Below are 18,943 nucleotides of genomic sequence, written 5' to 3' on the forward strand. Positions count from 1 at the left end.
GGGTCATGGTTGGAGCCCCTGGCTGCCCCACTGGAGAACCAGGCAAAGGAGCTTTCCAGGGAGTCGGGCTGTAGCGCAGTGGGTTAAGCGCAGGTGGCGCAAAGCACAAGGACAGGCATAAAGATCCCGGTTCGAACCCCGGGTCCCCACCTGCAGGGGAGTCGCTTCACAGGCGGTGAAGCAGGTCTGCAGGTGTCTATCTTTCTCTCCTCCTCTCTGTCTTCCCCTCCCTCTCTCCATTTCTCTCTGTCCTATCCAACAACAACAATAAAACAACAAGGGCAAAAAAAGGGAATAAATAAATAAAATAAATATTTAAAAAAAGGAGCTTTCCAACCAGTGTAAGCAGAGCTGTGCTGATTCTCTCTCTCTCTCTCTCTCTCTCTCTCTCTGTGTGTGTGTGTGTGTGTGTGTGTGTGTGTGTGTGTGTGTGTGTGTGTGTCTATCTGTCTTTCACTAGCTACTATTTAAAAAAGCGGTATCACAGCGGGTTAAGCACACATGGCGCAGCAAAGTGCAAGGACCGGCGTAAGGATCCCGGTTCAAGTCCCTGGCTCCCCACCTGCAGGGGAGTCACTTCACAGGCAATGAAGCAGGTCTGCAGGTGTCTATCTTTCTCTCCCCCTCTCTGTCTTCCCGTCCTCTCTCCATTTCTCTCTGTCCTATCCAACAACATCGACAGCAACAATAACAATAATAACAACAACAATGATAAACAACAACGCCAACAAAAGGGAAAAAGTAGACTTCAGGAGCAGTGGATTCATAGTGCTGGCACCGAGCCCCAGCAATAACCCTGGAGGGAAAAAAGTGGGGTGCCAGGCAGTAGCACACTGGGTTAAGCACACATAGTACTAAGCACAAGGATCCCAGTTTGAGCCTCCAGCTCCCCCCCACCTGCAGGGGAGACATTTCACAAGTAGTGAAGCAGGGCTGCAGGCGTCTTTCTCTTCCCCTCTCTGTCTTTCCCTTCCCTCTCAATTTCTCTCTGTCCTATCCTATAAAATGGGGAAAAAAAAGAAATGACCTCCAGGAGCAACGCAGTGCCAGCACCAATCCCCAATGATAACCCTGGAGGCAAAAAAATAAATATTCAAATACTCTATTATCCCACTTATGTGAACTCCCTACAATTAGCAGAAACACGAAGTAGATTAGACATCACCAGGAGACGGGGGGGGGGGGGGCAGGGGAGTGGGAGAATTGGGGGGGGAGGTCACCACTTAGTGAACACAGTTTCTATTTGAAGTCTGGAAAAGTTGTGAAAATAGACAGTAGTAATGGTTGTACGATGTAGTGAAAACAATGAATGTTACTGAAGTGTACACTTAGCAGTGGTTAAAATAGCAAAACGGCAAGTCTTGTCATCCACATATTTTTAGCACAATAAAAAGATTTTAAAGGTCATGATTTGCATCTTATTCAAACACCAGGAGGTCTGACTTACAGACTCAGCTTTGGTAAGATACAGAGAGAAAGAGAGAGGGGGGAAGGGGGAGAGGGAGAAGGAGAGAGGCAGCACTTTTTGTTTTGTGGCATCCAGGTCTTGCAGGTGCACAACTTCACAGCTCTTGTGTTGGGTTTCTCATTCAGAAAGGGAGCGGAGGACAAGTGGAGGGAGAGAAAGAAACAGACCACAACGCTGGAGCCTCCCCCAGTTCTGTGCCACTCCCATGTGGTGTCAGGGCTCAAAGCTGGGCCGTCTGGCAAGGCACTTGCCCCATAGGTGAGCAGTCCAGCCTCAAGCATGAGAATCCCTTTGTATAGCCATTATGCTACCTACCCCCACCCTTTTTAAAATATACGTATTTTATTTCATCTTAACGAGATAGAGATACAGAGAGAAACAAAGAGAAAGCCTAGAGCCCTGCTCAGCTCTGGCTGATGGTGGTGCTGGGGACTGAACCTGAGACCTCAGAGCCTCAGGCAGAAAGTCTTTTGCAGAATTACTGTGCAGTCTGCCCAGCCCTTAAAATCACTCTTCCTAACACTGCAAGGGTTTAATCACAGCTATAAATGATACTTGGTCGCTACCTGCTTCTGTCTCCTTTACACCCAGTGAGCCACTGCCCTATATACTGAGCTCTGAAAGGCATCAAATGTGCTGTTAACATCACACTGCTCAGTTGCAGAGTGACTACTGCTGTCCACTAAGGATGAAAATCCACAGTGGCAGACAGTGAACTCGGGACACCAGGGTCTGGAGGCCAGGCACAGGGAGAGGGACACAGGGCTGTCTGGTCGCAGTGAGGGAGGCGTGCAGAGCTGAGGTACTAGTGGTGGTGACACATCTCTCTGCAAGAGCCCTAAAAAGGGCTGGGCTGTATTTCATGGTAATGTGAGAGACAGCTGACAATTGGCTGAGAGGGCCATGGAGGGGTGGAGGGAGGGAGGGAGGGAGGGAGGGAGGGAGGGAAGGGAGGGAGGGAGGGAGGGAGGGAGGGAGGGAAGGAGGGAAGGAAGGAAGGAAGGAAGGAAGGAAGGAAGGAAGGAAGGAAGGAAAGGAGGAAAGGAAGAAAGACAAATATGAGTGGTATGACAGAGGCACAACCAGTAAGACTTGCTCATGTTCCCATCCACGAGGACCTGGGCTCCAGCTCCTAGTCGCCAACTTCAGGGAGAAGCTTCACAAGTGGTGGAGCAGTGCTGCATGTCTCTCTCTCTCTCTCTCTCTCTCTCTCTACCTCTCTCCCTCCCTCTCTCTCTCTTCCTCTAGGGTTATCAGTGGAGTTTGGTGCCAGCACTATGAATCCGCCACTCCTGGCTGCAAATTTTTTCCTTTTCTATTGTATTGAACAGAGAGAAGTTGACAGAGGAAGGGGAGACTGAGAAGGAGAGAGAGACACCTGCAGACCAGCCTCACTGCTTGTGAAGTGTCCCCCCTGCAGGTGGGGAGCCTTGAGCTTCAACCTGGATCCTTGCCTGTGTCTTGCACTTAGTACTAAGTGAGCTTAACCAGGTGCTCCACCACCACCCCCCATCTCTTTCTATCTCTATCATAAAAGATATTCAGATATTATATATATATGTGTGTGTGTGTGCATGTGTGTATATGTATGCATGTATATATATATATATATATATATATATATATATATATATATATATATATAAGAATGAAAGAAAGAAAAAAATGGCAGCTGGGGAGCACTGGATTCCACATGTAGTCACCGAGCCACAGTGATAACTAGCAGGACAAAAGGACAGAGGGAGAGTATGAGTTTTATGGTTTTTTTTAATTTTTTAAATTTTTAATTTCTTTATGAGTCTTATGTTTTAATTCTGAGCTAACTTCTGACCCTCAGAACATTTTTTAACAGGTGGCTATTTTGTTTAGAGAAACCAAAAGGGGCCAGGGAGTGGCACACCTGGTTAAGTGCTCACATGACAGCACACAAGGACCCAAGTTCAAGACCCTGGTCCTCACCTGCAGGGGGAAAGCTTCACCAGTGGTAAAGTAGAGCTGCAGGTGTCTCTCTCCCTCTCTCCCTCTCTATCTCTCCCTACCCTCTCAATTTCTCACTGTCTCTACCCAATAATAAATAAATGGAAATGTTTAAAAAAAGAGAGAGAGAGAGAAACCAAAGGAAAGGTCCTTGAGGGGTGGAAAAGTATTGCCTTATCTTTCTCTATCCCTCTATCTGGAGTCTTCAGGAAGCAGGCATGAAGCCCTGGTGATGGAAGGAAGGAAGGAAGGAAGGAAGGAAGGAAGGAAGGAAGGAAGGAAGGGAAGAAAGAGAAAGGGATAAAGAGAGAGAAAAGAAGGAAGAAAGAGTAAGAGAAAGAGGAAGGAAGGGAGCAAGAAGGAAAGGAAAGAGGAAAAGAAGGAAAGGAAGGAAGAAGGAAGGAGAGAAAGAAGGAAGGGGAAGGGGGAGGGAGAAATGGAGGCAGAGAGGTAAAGAAAGAAGTTGAGAAAGCAGCACAGTGGTTATGCAGAAGACTGTGAAGCTCTGAGGTCCCAGGTTCAATCCCCAGCACAACCACCAATCAGAGTTGAACAGGGCTCTGGTCTCTCTCCATCTCTCTCGCATAAAAACAAGTCAATTAAAAAAAAAGGAGAAAAGGTAAAGAGAGAGAACAAGAAAAAGAGAGATAGGAAAGGAGGAAGGAGGAGGGAGGAAAAAAAGAAAGAAAAGCAGACAGATGGGTAGTCGGGCTGTAGTGCAGCGGGTTAAACGCAGGTGACGCGAAGCGCAAGGACTGGCGTAAGGATCCCAGTTTGAGCCCCCGGCTCCCCACCTGCAGGGGAGTCGCTTCACAGGCGGTGAAGCAGGTCTGCAGGTGTCTATCTTTCTCTCCCCCTCTCTGTCTTCCCCTCCTCTCTCCATTTCTCTCTGTCCTATTCAACAACAATGACATCAATAATAACTACAACAATAAAACAATAAGGACAACAAAAGGGAATAAATAAAATAATTATTTTTTAAAAAGTTTTAAAAAAAAGAAAAACAGATGGACAGACCGGTATCCAGACAGGAAAGACATCCCAGTGGGTAGCAACCAGTCACAGTCAGAGGGAGATCTCTAGGAGAAGCTCTGGGACCACAGAGGTGGCTGAGGCCTTGACAGAAGCCTACAAACTGACACGTCCAGCACTGGGTCGGGGCCAGGAAGCAGAGGGTAACACTACCACAAAGGCCACTGGCAGGTACTATGCTGCCCTGCACAGTACCAAGGCAGCAGCCAGAGGACCTCTGGTTAGACACCACCTTCCCACAGTAGCAGGCGCAGAGGACAAATCCCTGATGAGTGCTCCACTGGGCTCCGGCTCAGAACTGAGCCAACACACCAAGACACAGCCCGTGATCCCTTCCACACCCGGGCGAGCACTGGAGGCCCACACCCCCCAGCTCGTCCAGATTCAGTGCACAGCCCTGCTGGAAGGGTGCTTGCAATGGAGCACTCTGCACCTCCCAGGCTGACTCTAATTCACCCCTGGGCACTCAAGACTTGATTCAAGTCTTGGTTCTTGGTCACCACCTGAGTCCTACGTAGATTAGGAGTATGGTCGCTGTTGAGGATTAATGTTTTACATTAGACAGTAAATACAGTAGTTTTTACATACATAACATTTCTCAGTTTTCCACGTAACAATATAGTCCCCACTAGGTCCTCTGTCATCCTTTTCCAGGACCTGTACTTATTAGTGACTTAATAGTGATTAACTTGACTGTAAGATCACAGGGGTACAATTTCACACAGTTCCCACCACCAGGGTTCCGTGTCCCATCACCTCCATTGGAAGCTTCCCTATTCTTTATCCCTCTAAGAGGATGGACTCAGATTCTTTATGGGGTGCAGCAGGTGGGAGTTCTGGCTTCTGTAATTGCTTCTCCACTGGATATGGGTGTTGGCAGGTGGATTCACACCCCCTGCCTGTTTGCCACTGTATTCTTTATCTCTACAATATCTGATAGCACTTTTTCTTTGACTGTTTTTTTTTTCTCCCCCACCGATTTTTCTCATTTTGATAAGCAGCATTAGCATTGTTGCTTTGAAGGACCCACCAGTTAGCTTACATAGTTCCACTGCATTCGGGCTGTTTTCTGGGTTGCTGTGTTGAACCACTGATGTCACCAGTGCAGGAAGGTTCCTTTGTCTCCTCGCTCAGAGAGGACCTGCCCTGGGGTCTTGGGCAAGCAGACTTGAGTAGCCACAGGGATTCCCAGTTGCCTATGGGGCTTGACTACTTTCCTAATATTTAAACACTGTGCCAGCAAAGCCTCGACCGCCTTGGATTTAGTGAGAACACAGCACAACTCCAAGTCCACTTGGCACTTCCACATCACTACCACATGTCTCAGGACCAGTGAAATAAAAGTTATTATTACCATCATTTTAAGCATTTAAAAAATGTTATCATTATCTTTACTTATTGGATAGAGACAACCAGAAATCGAGAGGGGGGAAAGGGAGATAGAGAGGGAGAGAGACAAAGAGACACCTGCAGCCCTGATTCTTTGCTTGCAAAGCTTTTCCCCCTGCAGGTGGGGATCGGGGCTCGAACCTGGTCCTTGTGCACTATAACATGTGTGCTCAACCTGGTAGGCCACCGCCCAGCCCCTAAAATAGGTTTTTTTCTGCTGATTTGAAATGGAACTTTTTTCATGACTATATTTCTCTGATGCATGTGTTTGTGACTTCCTATTTTGTTACATTTTCTTGTATTTTTCCCCCTCTATTGGGGGAGTTAATGATTTACAGCCCACAGTAAAATATAGTAGTTGGTACATTTGTTCTATTTCTCAGTTTTCCACATAACACTATAATTCCCCACCTAGATCTTTCTCTGCCATCATGTTCCAGGACCCGAACACTCCCCCACACACCTCATTTTCTTTTTTTTAATTTTTTAATATTTATTTATTTGCTTTTGTCGCCCTTGTTTTATTGTTGTAGTTATTATTGTTGTTGTTATTGATGTCGTTGTTGTTAGGACAGAGAGAAATGGAGAGAGGAGGAGAAGAAAGGGAGGGAGAAAAATAGACACCTGCAGACCTGCTTCACCGCCTGTAAAGTGACTCCCCTGCAGGTAGGGAGCCGGTGGCTGGAACCTGGATCCTTAGGCGGGTCCTTGCACTTTGTGCCACCTGCGCTTAGCCTGCTGCGCTACCGCCCAACTCCCACCCCATTTTCTTGTATTTGTTTCCTGTAGTTTTTTTTCTTTATTTTAATACTTTCTTTGTGCACACGCACACACACACGCACATGCACGCACACACAATGCATTACTAACAATGAAAGAAATAATGAATACTTATAAACTCTCATTTGTAAGTTTAACTGATTAAGGGTTCTTATATGTATTTTACAGACAAGACAAGAAAGAGAGAAAGAGGGAGAGGAGAGAAAAAGAAAGGAAACCTGATTCCATCAAAAATCAGAGAGAAATAAATCAAGTAGAAGACTGTGACCCAAGCCATTATTCTAGCTGGAGACATACTTTGTTTTTTTAACTTCTGCCAATTAAACTCTTGGAAATGACTTAGCCTAACATGGATTTATTTGGGAATATATATGATTTAACATGATACAATGATTAGAGAGTAAATCGGGCTTAATTGGGTAATCCAGGCAGCATCTCTGCCCACAGGCAGAATGGGAAGAACATTCATTTACTTCTGAATGTTGGCCCAGCCCTTGAAAGGACAGGAGGCGAGATTCTTTTATTTGCCTCTTAGTTGGGTTCAAGTGGGGGAACTCTGAGTGTAGCCGAGTACATTAAACCCCTGTTGGCAAATTGGCAGCTTGAATATTTCATGAAATTATCACAACACTGTGTTCTGAAATGGTGGTGGCCCTCCCGGGATCTCAAAGGCCATGTCCTCAAGCACAAGTCTGGCTCATGGCTCCATCTCCAAGTGAGACATGAAATCGGACTTGGCTCTTCTGGGATGGGTGGATGTCAGAGGAAGGGCCTGAGTGAATCCCTTCCATGTGCTGAGACAACCCCCACCATACCTTGTCTGTCTCCAGGAAGATATAGAAGGTCCCAGCATAGCAGCCCTGGCCTAGCAGCCAGGAAAAGGGTTTATTCTTCTCATTCAAACAGGGTCTGTGGTGGCCTGCAGCCCTCTCTAGCCCTAAACTCAGGGTAATCCTGGGCTTCTCCCCGGAGGTTAATCCACATCTCTGCGCCCAGGGCAACAGCAAGACAGACCACTGAGAGTCCTAAGAGCTCACTGAGCAAAGTTCTAGCATGGCCTGTCTCTCAGAACTGAAGCCAGCCTGGGCTGACAGGACTAAGCAAAGAAAAAGAAGAAAGAGGAGGAGGAGGAGGAGGAGGAGGAGGAGGAGGAGGAGGAGGAGGAGGAGGAGGAGGAGAAGAAGAAGAAGAAGAAGAAGCCAAGAAGTAAATTCCTTTGCACACAAAAATAGTAGTTGAGAGTCCTGTGGACATGTGTGAACCCTGCAGCCTTAAAACATCTTTTCTGACCCTCTCCAGAGACAGGTAACCCTCACATCTTCCTCCCTTCTCCCCCCCACCACCACCACATAGTCTCCAAATCTAGTGAGCACTTGAGAAATGATTTGAGGGCAGTACAAAGATGAACCCAGGTTGTTGAGCAAAACATGTTGACCAAGAACATGTAGCACTGCTCTCTCCTGGACTCAGTTAACACAGCCAGGAGATAGTAGAAAAACAGGTGGTGTGGAGACAGCAGGCAAACAGGGGGGAAAAGCTGAAGACCCTGTTTTCACAGCCCTGCCGGCCTGCTGGACTCTGGAAATTCCTGTCTTCTCAAGTGGAAACAGACTTTCTCCCCAAGGTTTCTTTTACCCATGAAATGCTCTGTTTCTAGCAAGTTCAGTGGTCAAAGAAGACATCACAATCACTTCTATCTGTCTGGCCAGCCCTTCTAGGAACAGAGAGAGAGAGAGAGAGAGAGAGATGGAATAAAAAGACCATCAGAAAGTGCTGTGGGCAGCAGGATTCAGTGCCTTGGGGAGGAGAAGGGATGGGGGATGGCTTCTAACCAGGAGATGAGCTTTCCCCTTTTTTTTGCCTCCAGAGTTATTGTTGAAGTTTGGTGTCAGCACTACAAATCCACTGCTCCTGCCAGCCTTTTTTTTTTTTTATTGGACGGGACAGAAAGAAATTGAGAAAGGAGGGGAGATAGAGGGAGAAGGACAAAGAGACACCCACAGACCTGCTTCACCGCTTGTGAAGCAACCCCCCTGCAGATGGGGAGGGGAACTCAAACCCGGGTCCTTACGCAGGACCTGTACTTTGTACTATGTGCGCTTAATGGGGCCCACCACCACCCAGCCCCTGGTAAACTTTCTTTTTCACTCATTTGCTCTGTGAAGCCAGATTATGCCTGGACTCTAACATACCTTGGCCCCTGGGGAAATACAGGCCCATCTTCAAACTGACTGACACCCAAGTAGCCTCTGCCTCTTGAAAGGTCCTCAGCCCAGTCAGATGCAGTTCCACAACCTGAGCTGTAGCCTTGCCCCTCAACTCCCCAACAGACACCCTTAGTCAGCTGCCTCTTCTTCCATCCTCTCCATGGCTCAGCCCAGCCCTGAAGTGCTAACAATCAGTCCACAGTCCTCAGCCCCCTTTTCCTCCTCTCCCCACCCCCCTCCTCTTCCAGAAACCTGAGAAGTTCAATTTCCACTTTAGTCCAATTCCTGCCTTGAGCAGCTGCCTCGGGGCATTTTGAACAGTTTGAGAGAATAGCAAGAAAGACTGCCAGATCACCACATGTATGAGTCCACAATTAAACTTGGTCCACTTGCCCTCACTGCACAGCAGCAATGGCAGGGACTGCCCCACTCTCTGAAGGGAGGCTGGTCAGCCAACTCTGCCTCTCGAGGAAGACAGGTCCTGAAATGAGTGCAGCCTAGAGTGTTCCCAGCTGAGACCATGGACTGTGAGCTCAGACTGACAGGGACTCAGAGGTCACACAGGCTTCTGGGCTAAATGTGAATAGACATGGGCCCTGGGTCAGATCAGGGGGCAGTTAATGGTATTTATGTACTTTCTTCATGTTTGGGAGCTACTCTCTGCCTTGATCCAACTCTTTAGTCCTATTCTCAGTTCTGACACCATCTTCCCAAACAATACTTTTAGTCCACCTGCATATTAGCTATCAGGCTCAGGTAAAAATGATTAAAGTCATGAGCCACTTGGAACATACCTAAAATAGACCTCCTAGCTTCTCCTCACACAAAGACCCCTAGTTCCATCTAATGTATTCCTACCTTTGGGTTCCTGTTTATTGAACAATTTGTCCTGCTTTATATTTTACCACTTTCCAAGTTGCAGATGCAACCATGATGCCAGCCTGACTTCCCTGGGCAGACAACCTCACCAATGTGTCCTGGAACCCCACCTTCCCAGACCCCTGTCCCACTAGGGAAAGATAAAAACAGGCTGGGGGTGTGGATCAACCTGTCAACACCCATGTCCAGCAAAGAAGTAATTCCAGAAGCCAGAACTCCCACCTTCTGCTCCCCATAAGGAATTTAGGTCCATACTCCCAGAGAGATAAAGAATAGGGAAGCTTCCAATGGAGGGGCTGGGACAGGAAACTCTGGTGGTGGGAACTGTGTGGAATTGGACCCCTGTTATCTTGCAATCTTGTTAAGCATTAAATCACTAATAAAAAATAAAAACTTGGTCCACAGCACACACCCATCCTCCCTGGCAACCAAGATCCACAGGAGACCTTGACCACAGTATCTGGCTTGTTTGCTCCCTTTTTAAAACTTATTTATTTACTTATTTGGATAATAGAGAGAGGCAGAAGGAGACCCAGAGAGTAGAGACACCTGCAGCACAACCCCACCACTTATGAAGCTTCCCTCCCCTGCAAGTGAGGACCAGGGGGCTTGAATTGGATCCTTGTGCGTGATAACATGTGCACTCTACCAAGTGAGTCACCACCCAGCCCCAAACATCTGGGTTTTAGCTTCAGACACTCACAGAAGTTTTCCTGTTGCTGCATTTTCTGAGATGAACAGAGGCAAAACAGCACTGAAAAGTCTTCTGTGCCCCTCCCCCACCCCAGGGACCCTCGCCCTTCTTGTCAATTCACAAAGTAACTGACCTTGGAATCCAAGCCAACATATGTCCACTGAATGATTTTAATAATGACAGCCTTGGGGCCAGGCAGTGGCACACCTAGCTAAGTGCACATCTCACCGTGCTCAAGGACCCAGGTTCAAGCCCTGACCCCCCACCTGCAGGGAGGACACTTCATGAGCAGTGAAGCAGGTCTTTCTCTCTTCCTCTCTGTCTTCCCTCACTCCTCAATTTCTCTCCATCCTGTCAAATAAAAATATAGAAAGGAAAAAGAAAATGGACTAAAATGGTGGCCGGGAGCAGTGGATTTTTAGTGCCGGCACTGAACCCCAGCAGTAACCCTGGAGACAAAATAAATGATAATAATAATAATGACAATAATAATAATGATGATGATGACAGTCTTGGCTCCAAGTACTGCTTCATTTTAAGTACATTTAGCACCTATGCCACTAAGTAGCATCTGACAGTTTTCACAGTGACTTTTCCAAGCCCATTTTGTGTATCAGCCTTCTGTTCCCCACTACAGTCTTCACCAGGGCAACCAAGAGGACAGACTCCAGAAACCATCAGGTCAGTCTGTCTAGCTCAAGCCTTTGTCTTGGTGAACCTCCAGGTATTTCCTATATGATCTCTCAATCTCTCTCTTCCTTCTTTTTTTGTTTTTAGTTTATTTATTATTGGATAGAGACTGAGAGAAATTGACAGGGGAGAGGGAGATAGAGAGGGAGAAAGACAGAGACCCCTGCAGCTCTGCTTCACCACTTGTGAAATTTTCCTCCTGCAGGTGGGGACCAGGGGCTTGAACTTGGGTCCTTGTGAACTGTAGTGTGAGCACTTAACCAGGTGCATCACCACCTGGCCCCTCTTTCTACCTTCTTTGACCCACCCTGGAAAGTAAAACTGAGGCCTGAGTCTGCCAGTGGAGCACTGAGCGCCAAGTCCTGGCTAGGAAGAAGGGCTGGAATGAGGCTGGCTGACCTCCAAGACCACACGGCACAGAGGTGGCACTGGGTAGAGAACGACGGGCCCAGAAGAAGGGGCTCACCTCCTCTTAACGCGGGTGGGGGCAAGGGTTTCTGAAACCTCAAAGGCCTCTCCATGGATATGAAAGCCAAGTGAAGAAAGGGACAGAAAAGCAGAACACTGGGAGTTGTAAACATCCCTGAAAAATGAGAACAGATCTCAGTGACTTCCTAACCCGGGTCTCCAGAGCTTCACTGCCATTCCCCAGCAGGGACCAGCCAGGCTCATAAACAGAAATCAGCTGTGAAGTGCACCCCGTTGTCTTCTCTGCTTCCTGAGGAAAGCCAGGGTTCTGCCTGCTGGTCTGGGAGCTGACAAGCTTCAGGATTTCACAGGCTGGGACTTACAGTGCAGCGATTCTAGGTCACCTCAAGGCCCGCTGAGTTGGGGGAAGGCCTGGCCCCTCTGGGTCCTGGGTTATCCATAGCAAATCAGGGTTGGAAAAAAAGAAACAACATCTAGGGGATGTCAGAACAAGAAGATCTCACTTGGATAGTGCGTTGTTATGCAGTGTGTGAGACCCAGGTTCAAGCCCGGCTCCCACTGCATGGACGCATAGCCAAGTCGCATTTATCACCCAAGGCTCTCTCAATCACAATCTCTCTCTCTCCCTCTCTCTCTCTCTCTCTCTCTCTCTCTCTCTTTCTGCAGGAGAAGTCTCTGCTACAAGCCAGTCCAAGGTCAGAGTGGAAGGGAACTGGGCAGGAGGACATCCAGACTGATGTTTCACTACAGAAAGCCAGAGAAGTCACTGGGGACCTCGAGACCCCCAGTCCCACCCTGAAGTGTGACTCTACTACCTGTCTCCACGCCTCTGTGTGGTGGTGACACAGGGGCACACACAGTCTAGAGGGCAGCGAGCAAGGCATGGGCAGGAAACACTTAGGCCATTCTCTGTAATTGCTTCTCTGAGGGACATGGGCGTTGGCAGGTGGATCCTATCTTGGCAGGAAAGATTCTATCTTTCCCTCATGTGGCAGGGCTCTGGGGAGGTGGGGTTCCAGGACACATGGGTGAATGGTAGAGCCTTCCAGGTCTGTCTTTGCCCACCCAGAACCCCTCTTCTGACTCCTAAGCCCTGGAGCGCCACCTACTGGGAGAGGCAGGAACCACATCCACCTCCGGTCTCAAAAACATGCAATGGGGCATTTGGTCAAGAAGGCTTGGGCCTGGTGGAGGCACACTTGCTTGAGCGCACATCTAACAATATGCAGGGACCGGGGTTTGAGCCCCTGGTCCCCACCGGGAGATGGGCAAGCTTTGCAAGTGGTGAAGCAGGGCTGCAGGTGTCTCTCTGTCTCTCTCCCTATCGCGCTCCCTTCCCTCTCGATTTCTGGTTGTCTCTATCCAATAAATAAAGATAATTGAAAAAAGAAAAAGAAAAAAGAAAAGAAAGAAGGGCTTCACAAGCCCCAATCAAGGAGCTTCCTGGACCCTTAGGCACCCAGCTCCAGGGTAGCTTTCTGTTTCAAAGAGAGATAGGTGAAGCTTTCTCAGTGACTACCAAAACTCTTGACAGATGGGCCCGGGTCTGGCCCAGCTGCAGAGATCAGTGCTCCACTCTCCACACACACAGAGCTATGTCGACAGGTCTCCAGGCCCAAGACTGCTAACCAGTGTTCCCATCTGCAGTGCACCAGCTTCCCAGAGTGCATTCCGCTCTTGGGCCATCAATTTAAAATAGTTTCTCCTTATTCGGCGGGTGTCTGTGTGTGCGCAAGCTTGCATGATGTTTGCACCTTCCCCACAGGAAGAGTGAGTAGCTGAGTCTATTGCACAGTTTTCTGACTTAGCAGCAAAGATTTGAGCAATGCTGCGCACACATGGAACCTCAACAGCCCCCCTGCCGTCCCCTTACCCACCCCACCCCAAGTTTCCAGAGGGAAACAACTTGTGCACAGTGCTTTCTCGAACCTGCACTGGCCAAGGCACAGGCGGCTCTTGGGTTGATGGTCCGGAGCAGTAGTATTATTACTTGATTGGCTGCTATTCCACTGTGGTCTCTAAGAAAAGGTGAATTGGGAGAGGGGGAGGTGTGAGTTGTGGCGCACCTGGTTAAACGTACATAGTTCATAGAGCAAGGATCTGTTCAAAGATTCCAGTTCAAGCTTCAGGCTCCCCACCTGCAGGGGGATCACTTCACAGGCAGTGAAGCAGGGCTGCAGGTGTCTCTCTGTCTCTCTACCTCTCTATCTCACCCTCCTCGCTCAATTTCTCTGTCCGATTAAAAAAAATCTTTAAAAAAATATACAGGAGCAGTGGGTTCTTAGTTTAGGCACTGAGCCTCAGCAATAAGCCTGGAGGCAAGAGAGAAAGAAAGAGAAAAGCAAATATGCAGCGCCCCCTCCCAGAACTCACGTGTTCCCCCACTTTGTCCCACCCCCAGCAGATGAGGGACATTCTGGCATTGTGTTAGTTAAATAGTTGACTATTAAGGAACTCATCTGTGAGCTGGAGCCCACGCTGCAAAAAATCAGCCCGGGAGAGTGGGCGGCTGGCCTGGGACCAGGGCAGATAAGGCCCTGAGGTGAGAGAAGATCCCCTCCGGCCATTCCTAGGCCAGATGGCCAGGGTCCAGGGCCAGACCGTTTTAGAGAGTCCACACGGGTCCCAGGCACCCCACCTAGATGGCGGCAAATTAGCCGTGGCACACGCTGTCTTCAAGTCCAGGATACAGACCAGCCATCAGCAACTTTTGGCTTCCCTACTTCTTCCTGTGTCAGTCCTTCCACTGTGACTGACCTAAGGTCACCATCTAGCCTCCCTTCATTCTGTCTCCCCAAAGTCGAACCCCTTCACCCCACCCCAATCATGTCTCATCACTCCCCTGGTGATGGAGCCACAGCACCCATCACTGTCTTCCTTGAAAATGTTCACACCCTTCCAGATCTACCCTGCTCCATCTCTGCTGCCTTTTCCCCTTCCCTTCCCCCTCCTGCTCTGCCCTCTTCCCCCAACCTGGGCAGTAGCCTCCAAGGAAGAAGCCCCAAGGAAGAGGCAAGGAGAGAGGGGGACAGGGGTCTGTCACCTGCCAACCACATCCAGAAATGAAGGTAAAACTGCTCCTGTGAATTATATAACCACTGCAGTTTCCAGAGAGAGAGGGAGAGAGGGAGAGAAAGGGGGGATGGAATCCAGGTTGCCATAGTGTTTGTTGGCATGTTGTAGGAAAGACAGAGCTCTGGGCCTTGGTTCTTCCTTTCCCTTCACCTCTCTCCAGGTTCTGTGCTCCTACTTCTAAGGCCTGCTCCCTGCATGGGGATAGGGGTTGCAGGAAGAGGGCACAAGGGGGGTCAAAAGGCAAGGTGTGGGCTAAGAAGGGGTCTCTCCTGGACCCAGAGGCAACCCCAGAGACTCTAAGACTGTCATTGCATGAATAATCACTGTGATCCACAGGCTTCTGACTAGTCAAGAATAATCCTACTGAATTGCTCAGACTGAGGTGAGAACCTGCAGGAGTGGAATCCAGCCCCCCCCCTGTACTCAAGAGTCTCATCTCATCTTTTTGTGTCTTTTGTTCCCTCCATAATCCATCCACGGCCTGGACAAGATAGTAAGGGGACAGGAGGGGGACAGGACAGCCTGCTGGGGCCAGGAACAGGGAAGTCTGGGGACAGAAGCTGGCCTTGTGACCCCAAAGTCCCAGCTCAGTCCCAGAACCCAGAACATTTAGCAGAATTCTTCTAGAAGAGGTCCAAAGCCTGACACTGCACCAGCCAGAAAGCAGAGGAGGGGTGTCCCCCTTCCCCCAGATCAGTCTTGGGACGGGAGGGGGAGACCAGAGGGAGTTAGCCAGGTAGCCTGTATCCCAAAGGGGGTGACAGACAGCTCTGTCCCCAAATGGTGTCGACAGAAACAAAAAGGTGGGATGAGGTTCCCAAGAAGAGACCCACAGACCCTCCCCCCCCCTTCATACAGGGATTCCTGGAAGAGCAGGAAGGGACAGGGCCCCATGCCTAACAAATATGGGAGGAAGGGGAAAGAAATGGAAAAGATGGGTGACAGTAGAGAAAGAGCCTCTAGTACACCCAAGAAGACAGAAAAAAGAAGAAAAGAAGAAAAATGGAGAAAAGAAGTGGGTTGGGAGGGGCGCTGCTGGCCACAGTGCATCTCAAAGCAGAGGCCCCAGTTCTTCATGGGGAAGAAGGGAGGGAAAAAGATCTCAGGAAGTAGAGAGCTACTTGGCAACCTTCCCCCTGGATGGCAGCGAGCTGATGGCCCCTGAAAGGAAGGCCCGGCCTGGGGGTGCAGGAGAGACATCAGACACTGCAGCCGCGTGAGCTCGCGGCCCCCCTGGAGGATGCCCCTCAAAATATTAAAATCGGAAGAATAAATACGGCAAAGCCTCAGGGCGCCGGGCTTCTAGCTCGCCGGCACCCGCAGATCCATGCCAGCTTGCGGGAGCGCGCGGGACGTGGGCGCACCCGGGGTCCAGGCGGCAGTAACCGGTGGGAGGCGGTGCGGCGAGGAGGGCGCTCTGGGAAGGCCTGTGGGGGCGGGGGCGAGGGCGCGTTGCGGGCGTCCCCCAGCTCGGGAACCCGCTGGGTCCAGGAGCTGAGTAGGGGGAACTGAGAGGGGGGGACAGGGGCGGGGTGCGGCCAGGACCGCACGCGGTGCCCCCGCCCTCGTGAGCGAGTGAGGCCGCGGCCGGCACTTGGGGAACTTTTCCCCCTCGCCTAAATTTCATCAGAAACACTTGCTCGGAGGACCCCGGTGCCAAGGAGGCAGGGCGGGGATTTTCCGCTCCTCTGGGCCGCCTGGCGGGTCTCGGAGCCCGAGGCCCCCAGCCCCGCAGCACCCCCGCCTGGCAGCCCCCAGAAACAGACCCCGCAGCCCCCAGGCCCGCAGGCCCAACCCTGGGAACCTACAGCCCCCAGACCCGCAGGCTCCAGCCCTCAACCCGAAGACCCCAGTACCGCAGCCCCAGTCCTGAGTCCCCCACAGCCCCCAGACCTGCAGCTTCCAACCCTTAACGCGAAGCCCCCAACCCCGCAAACCCAGCCATGGAACCCAGCAGCCCCCAGGTCCGCACCGCCAGACACAGACCTCGCAACCCCCAGATCCACACTACACAGCTCCCAGACCCATGCCACAGACCTGGGAACCCAAAGCCACCAACACAACAGCCCCCAGCCCTCAGCCCCCAGCACAGCAAGCCAAGCAATGGACTCCCCAGCACTAGAGCCCCAGCCCCGCAGCCCACAACCCTGGACCCCCAGCCGTAGACCACCCAGCCCTGGACTCCAAAGCCCCGCAGCCACAGCCATGGGCCCCCAGCCCGCAGCCCCAGCCCTAGACCCCTCCCCGGCCCTGGGCCCCCTAGCCCACAGCCCCAGCCCTAGATCCCCCCCAGCCCTGGGCCCCCCAGCCTGCAGCCCCAGCCCCGGACCCCCAGCCCCGTCGCCCGCGGGCACCGTCGGAGGCAGCCTCACCTTGGTGGTTCTCCTCCGGGAGGTGCATCCTCGTGGCTCCCAGCCGGGGGCTGAGCGGTGTTGGGCGCGGCGTCCACAAAGCGCGGGCGGGGGGCGGCTCGGCCTCGGGGCCTCGGGCTGCGGCGTCTCCCGGCCGCCTGCTGCTGCCGCCGCTTACCTGATGCCCATCATGGCACCGAGCGCCGGCCGCCCCTGCCCGCCGCCGCCTCCAGCAGGCTGGCCAAGCATCCTCGGCACATCCGGGCCCCGCCAGCCAGAACCCCGGACCTCCGGCGGCTACCCCGTTTGCGAAAAATAATGATACTTGAAATTAAAAATAAAAATAATAATCACAATCGGCAAGCCTGGCACCCCAGGACGGGGCGCGGGAGGGTGTGTGCGCAGGCAGTGGGGCTGCGCGGCTCGGCGGGTCCCCGCGTCCCCCCGCCGTCCCTTCCCGAGACTCGATGTATTTCCCTAGGCGCCCGCCCGAGCACCCCGCCAGCACGGCGGCCAGCAGCTCTCAGGAAGAGGAGGCGGCGCTCCGGGCCGCGCCGCGCCGATCTGGAGGGGCGCAGTATCTGCAGAGGAAGCTAGGGGGCGACACCGGACTGAGCACCGCCCCCCGCCCCCCAGAGGAGGACACCCGGCTGGGTGCCGCCCCCCTCGCCCCCAGAGGGTGACACCGGGCTGGGCGCCGCCCCCAGCGCCCCAGGGGGCGACACCGGGCTGGGCGCCGCCCCCCGCGCCCCCAGAGGGTGACACCGGGATGGGCGCCGAACCCCCAGGGGTCGACACCCCGCTGGGCGCCACCCCCCCACACCCCGCCCTGAGCCTGGCTGAGCGCTTCCAGATGTGGGATGTGGGGCGCGGGGCGCGCTCCTGGAGCCACGTGGGCCGCCTCCCCCTCACCGACTCTACATCCCTCCAGCCGCTAAAGTGGGGGGACAGGGCCTAGCAGCCCCCCAAGGCCGGAACACGCCTGGGGGCTTTATGCTGAGCCCCACCCCGCCCCGGCTTGCCCCCCCCCCCCCCGCGCGCCCCTGGTGCCTACAAGGGTGCGAGGAGGAGGACGCCCCGCCCTGTTTCATCACAGCCTGCGACCCCCGTGGGAGACTGCGGGGAGGGGGTGGGGGGAGCTTGGCGGGGGCGCTGTCTGGGAGTGGGGGGCGGCACGTGCAAAGCCCGCGGGGTCCCGCCCACTCCAGTGACCTCTGCACTAGGGGACTCCGCCCAGCCGCCCACCCTCCCAGGAGCCTTCCCTCCTCTCTTTCCCTCCTTCCCTACTGGGCGCCTCTGCCAGTTGCAGGGCACCCCCTGCAGGCCCGACCTCGCTGGGAAGCTCAGGACTCTGCAGACCACCTTTGCCTTCTTGCCCCAGAAGGCCTCACCTGCCCTCTGTGCTCAGCCCCAGGTCTGAAGACCATAGGGTGCAGGTGAGCAGTTGTCAGAACCTGTCTGCATCACATCTGCATCTCTGACACCACCCCACCCCCCCCCCACACACACACACACACACTGTTCTCTGAGACAAGCCTCAGAAGTGATCCATCCAAATACAGGTTCCTGTGTTTTCTGTGCAAATCGCTCTCTCCCTCTCTCATGTGCCTTGTCTTCCCTGTCTCAGTTGATGGAATCAGAAATGACACAGACAGAGATATAGAGACAGAAACAGAGATAGTTTAGGGGGCAGACGATGGCATACCTGGTTGAGCTGACATGTTACAGTGTGCGAGGACCCGGGTTCAAGCCCCTGGTCCCCACTTGCAGGGCTGCGGGTGTCTCTCTGTCTCTCCTTCTCTATTTCCCTCTCCTTTGTCAATTTATCTGTCTCTATCCAGTAATGAATAAATAATATAATTTAATAAAATTACAGATAGTTTTTTTTACAGAAACAAAGAAATTGAAAGGGAGAACAGGAGACACCTGAAGCCCTGTTTCACTACTTGTGAAGCTTCCTCCCCACCCCACC

At 52.0% G+C, this 18,943-nt stretch overlaps 1 protein-coding gene across 22 annotated transcripts in view; it reads right to left on the reverse strand.

Moving 5' to 3' along the window:
• Positions 1 to 17,643, reverse strand: part of CACNA1C (calcium voltage-gated channel subunit alpha1 C) — a 506,000-nt gene extending 488,357 nt beyond the window's left edge. For 15 of the 22 annotated variants that reach the window (XM_060191487.1, XM_060191480.1, XM_060191491.1 and 12 more), the window contains exon 1: positions 16,993 to 17,641. In XM_060191487.1, the coding sequence (XP_060047470.1) occupies positions 16,993 to 17,020 (28 nt within the window). In that variant the 5' untranslated portion in view covers positions 17,021 to 17,641. Of the gene's footprint in view, positions 1 to 16,992 lie in introns of all 22 variants that reach the window. The other 7 variants (XM_060191476.1, XM_060191473.1, XM_060191472.1 and 4 more) reach the window with 2 other exon arrangements.
• Positions 17,644 to 18,943: the final 1,300 nt, after the last annotated feature.

This window comes from Erinaceus europaeus, chromosome 5, assembly GCF_950295315.1.
Source record: "Erinaceus europaeus chromosome 5, mEriEur2.1, whole genome shotgun sequence".
NCBI lineage: Eukaryota > Metazoa > Chordata > Mammalia > Eulipotyphla > Erinaceidae > Erinaceus > Erinaceus europaeus.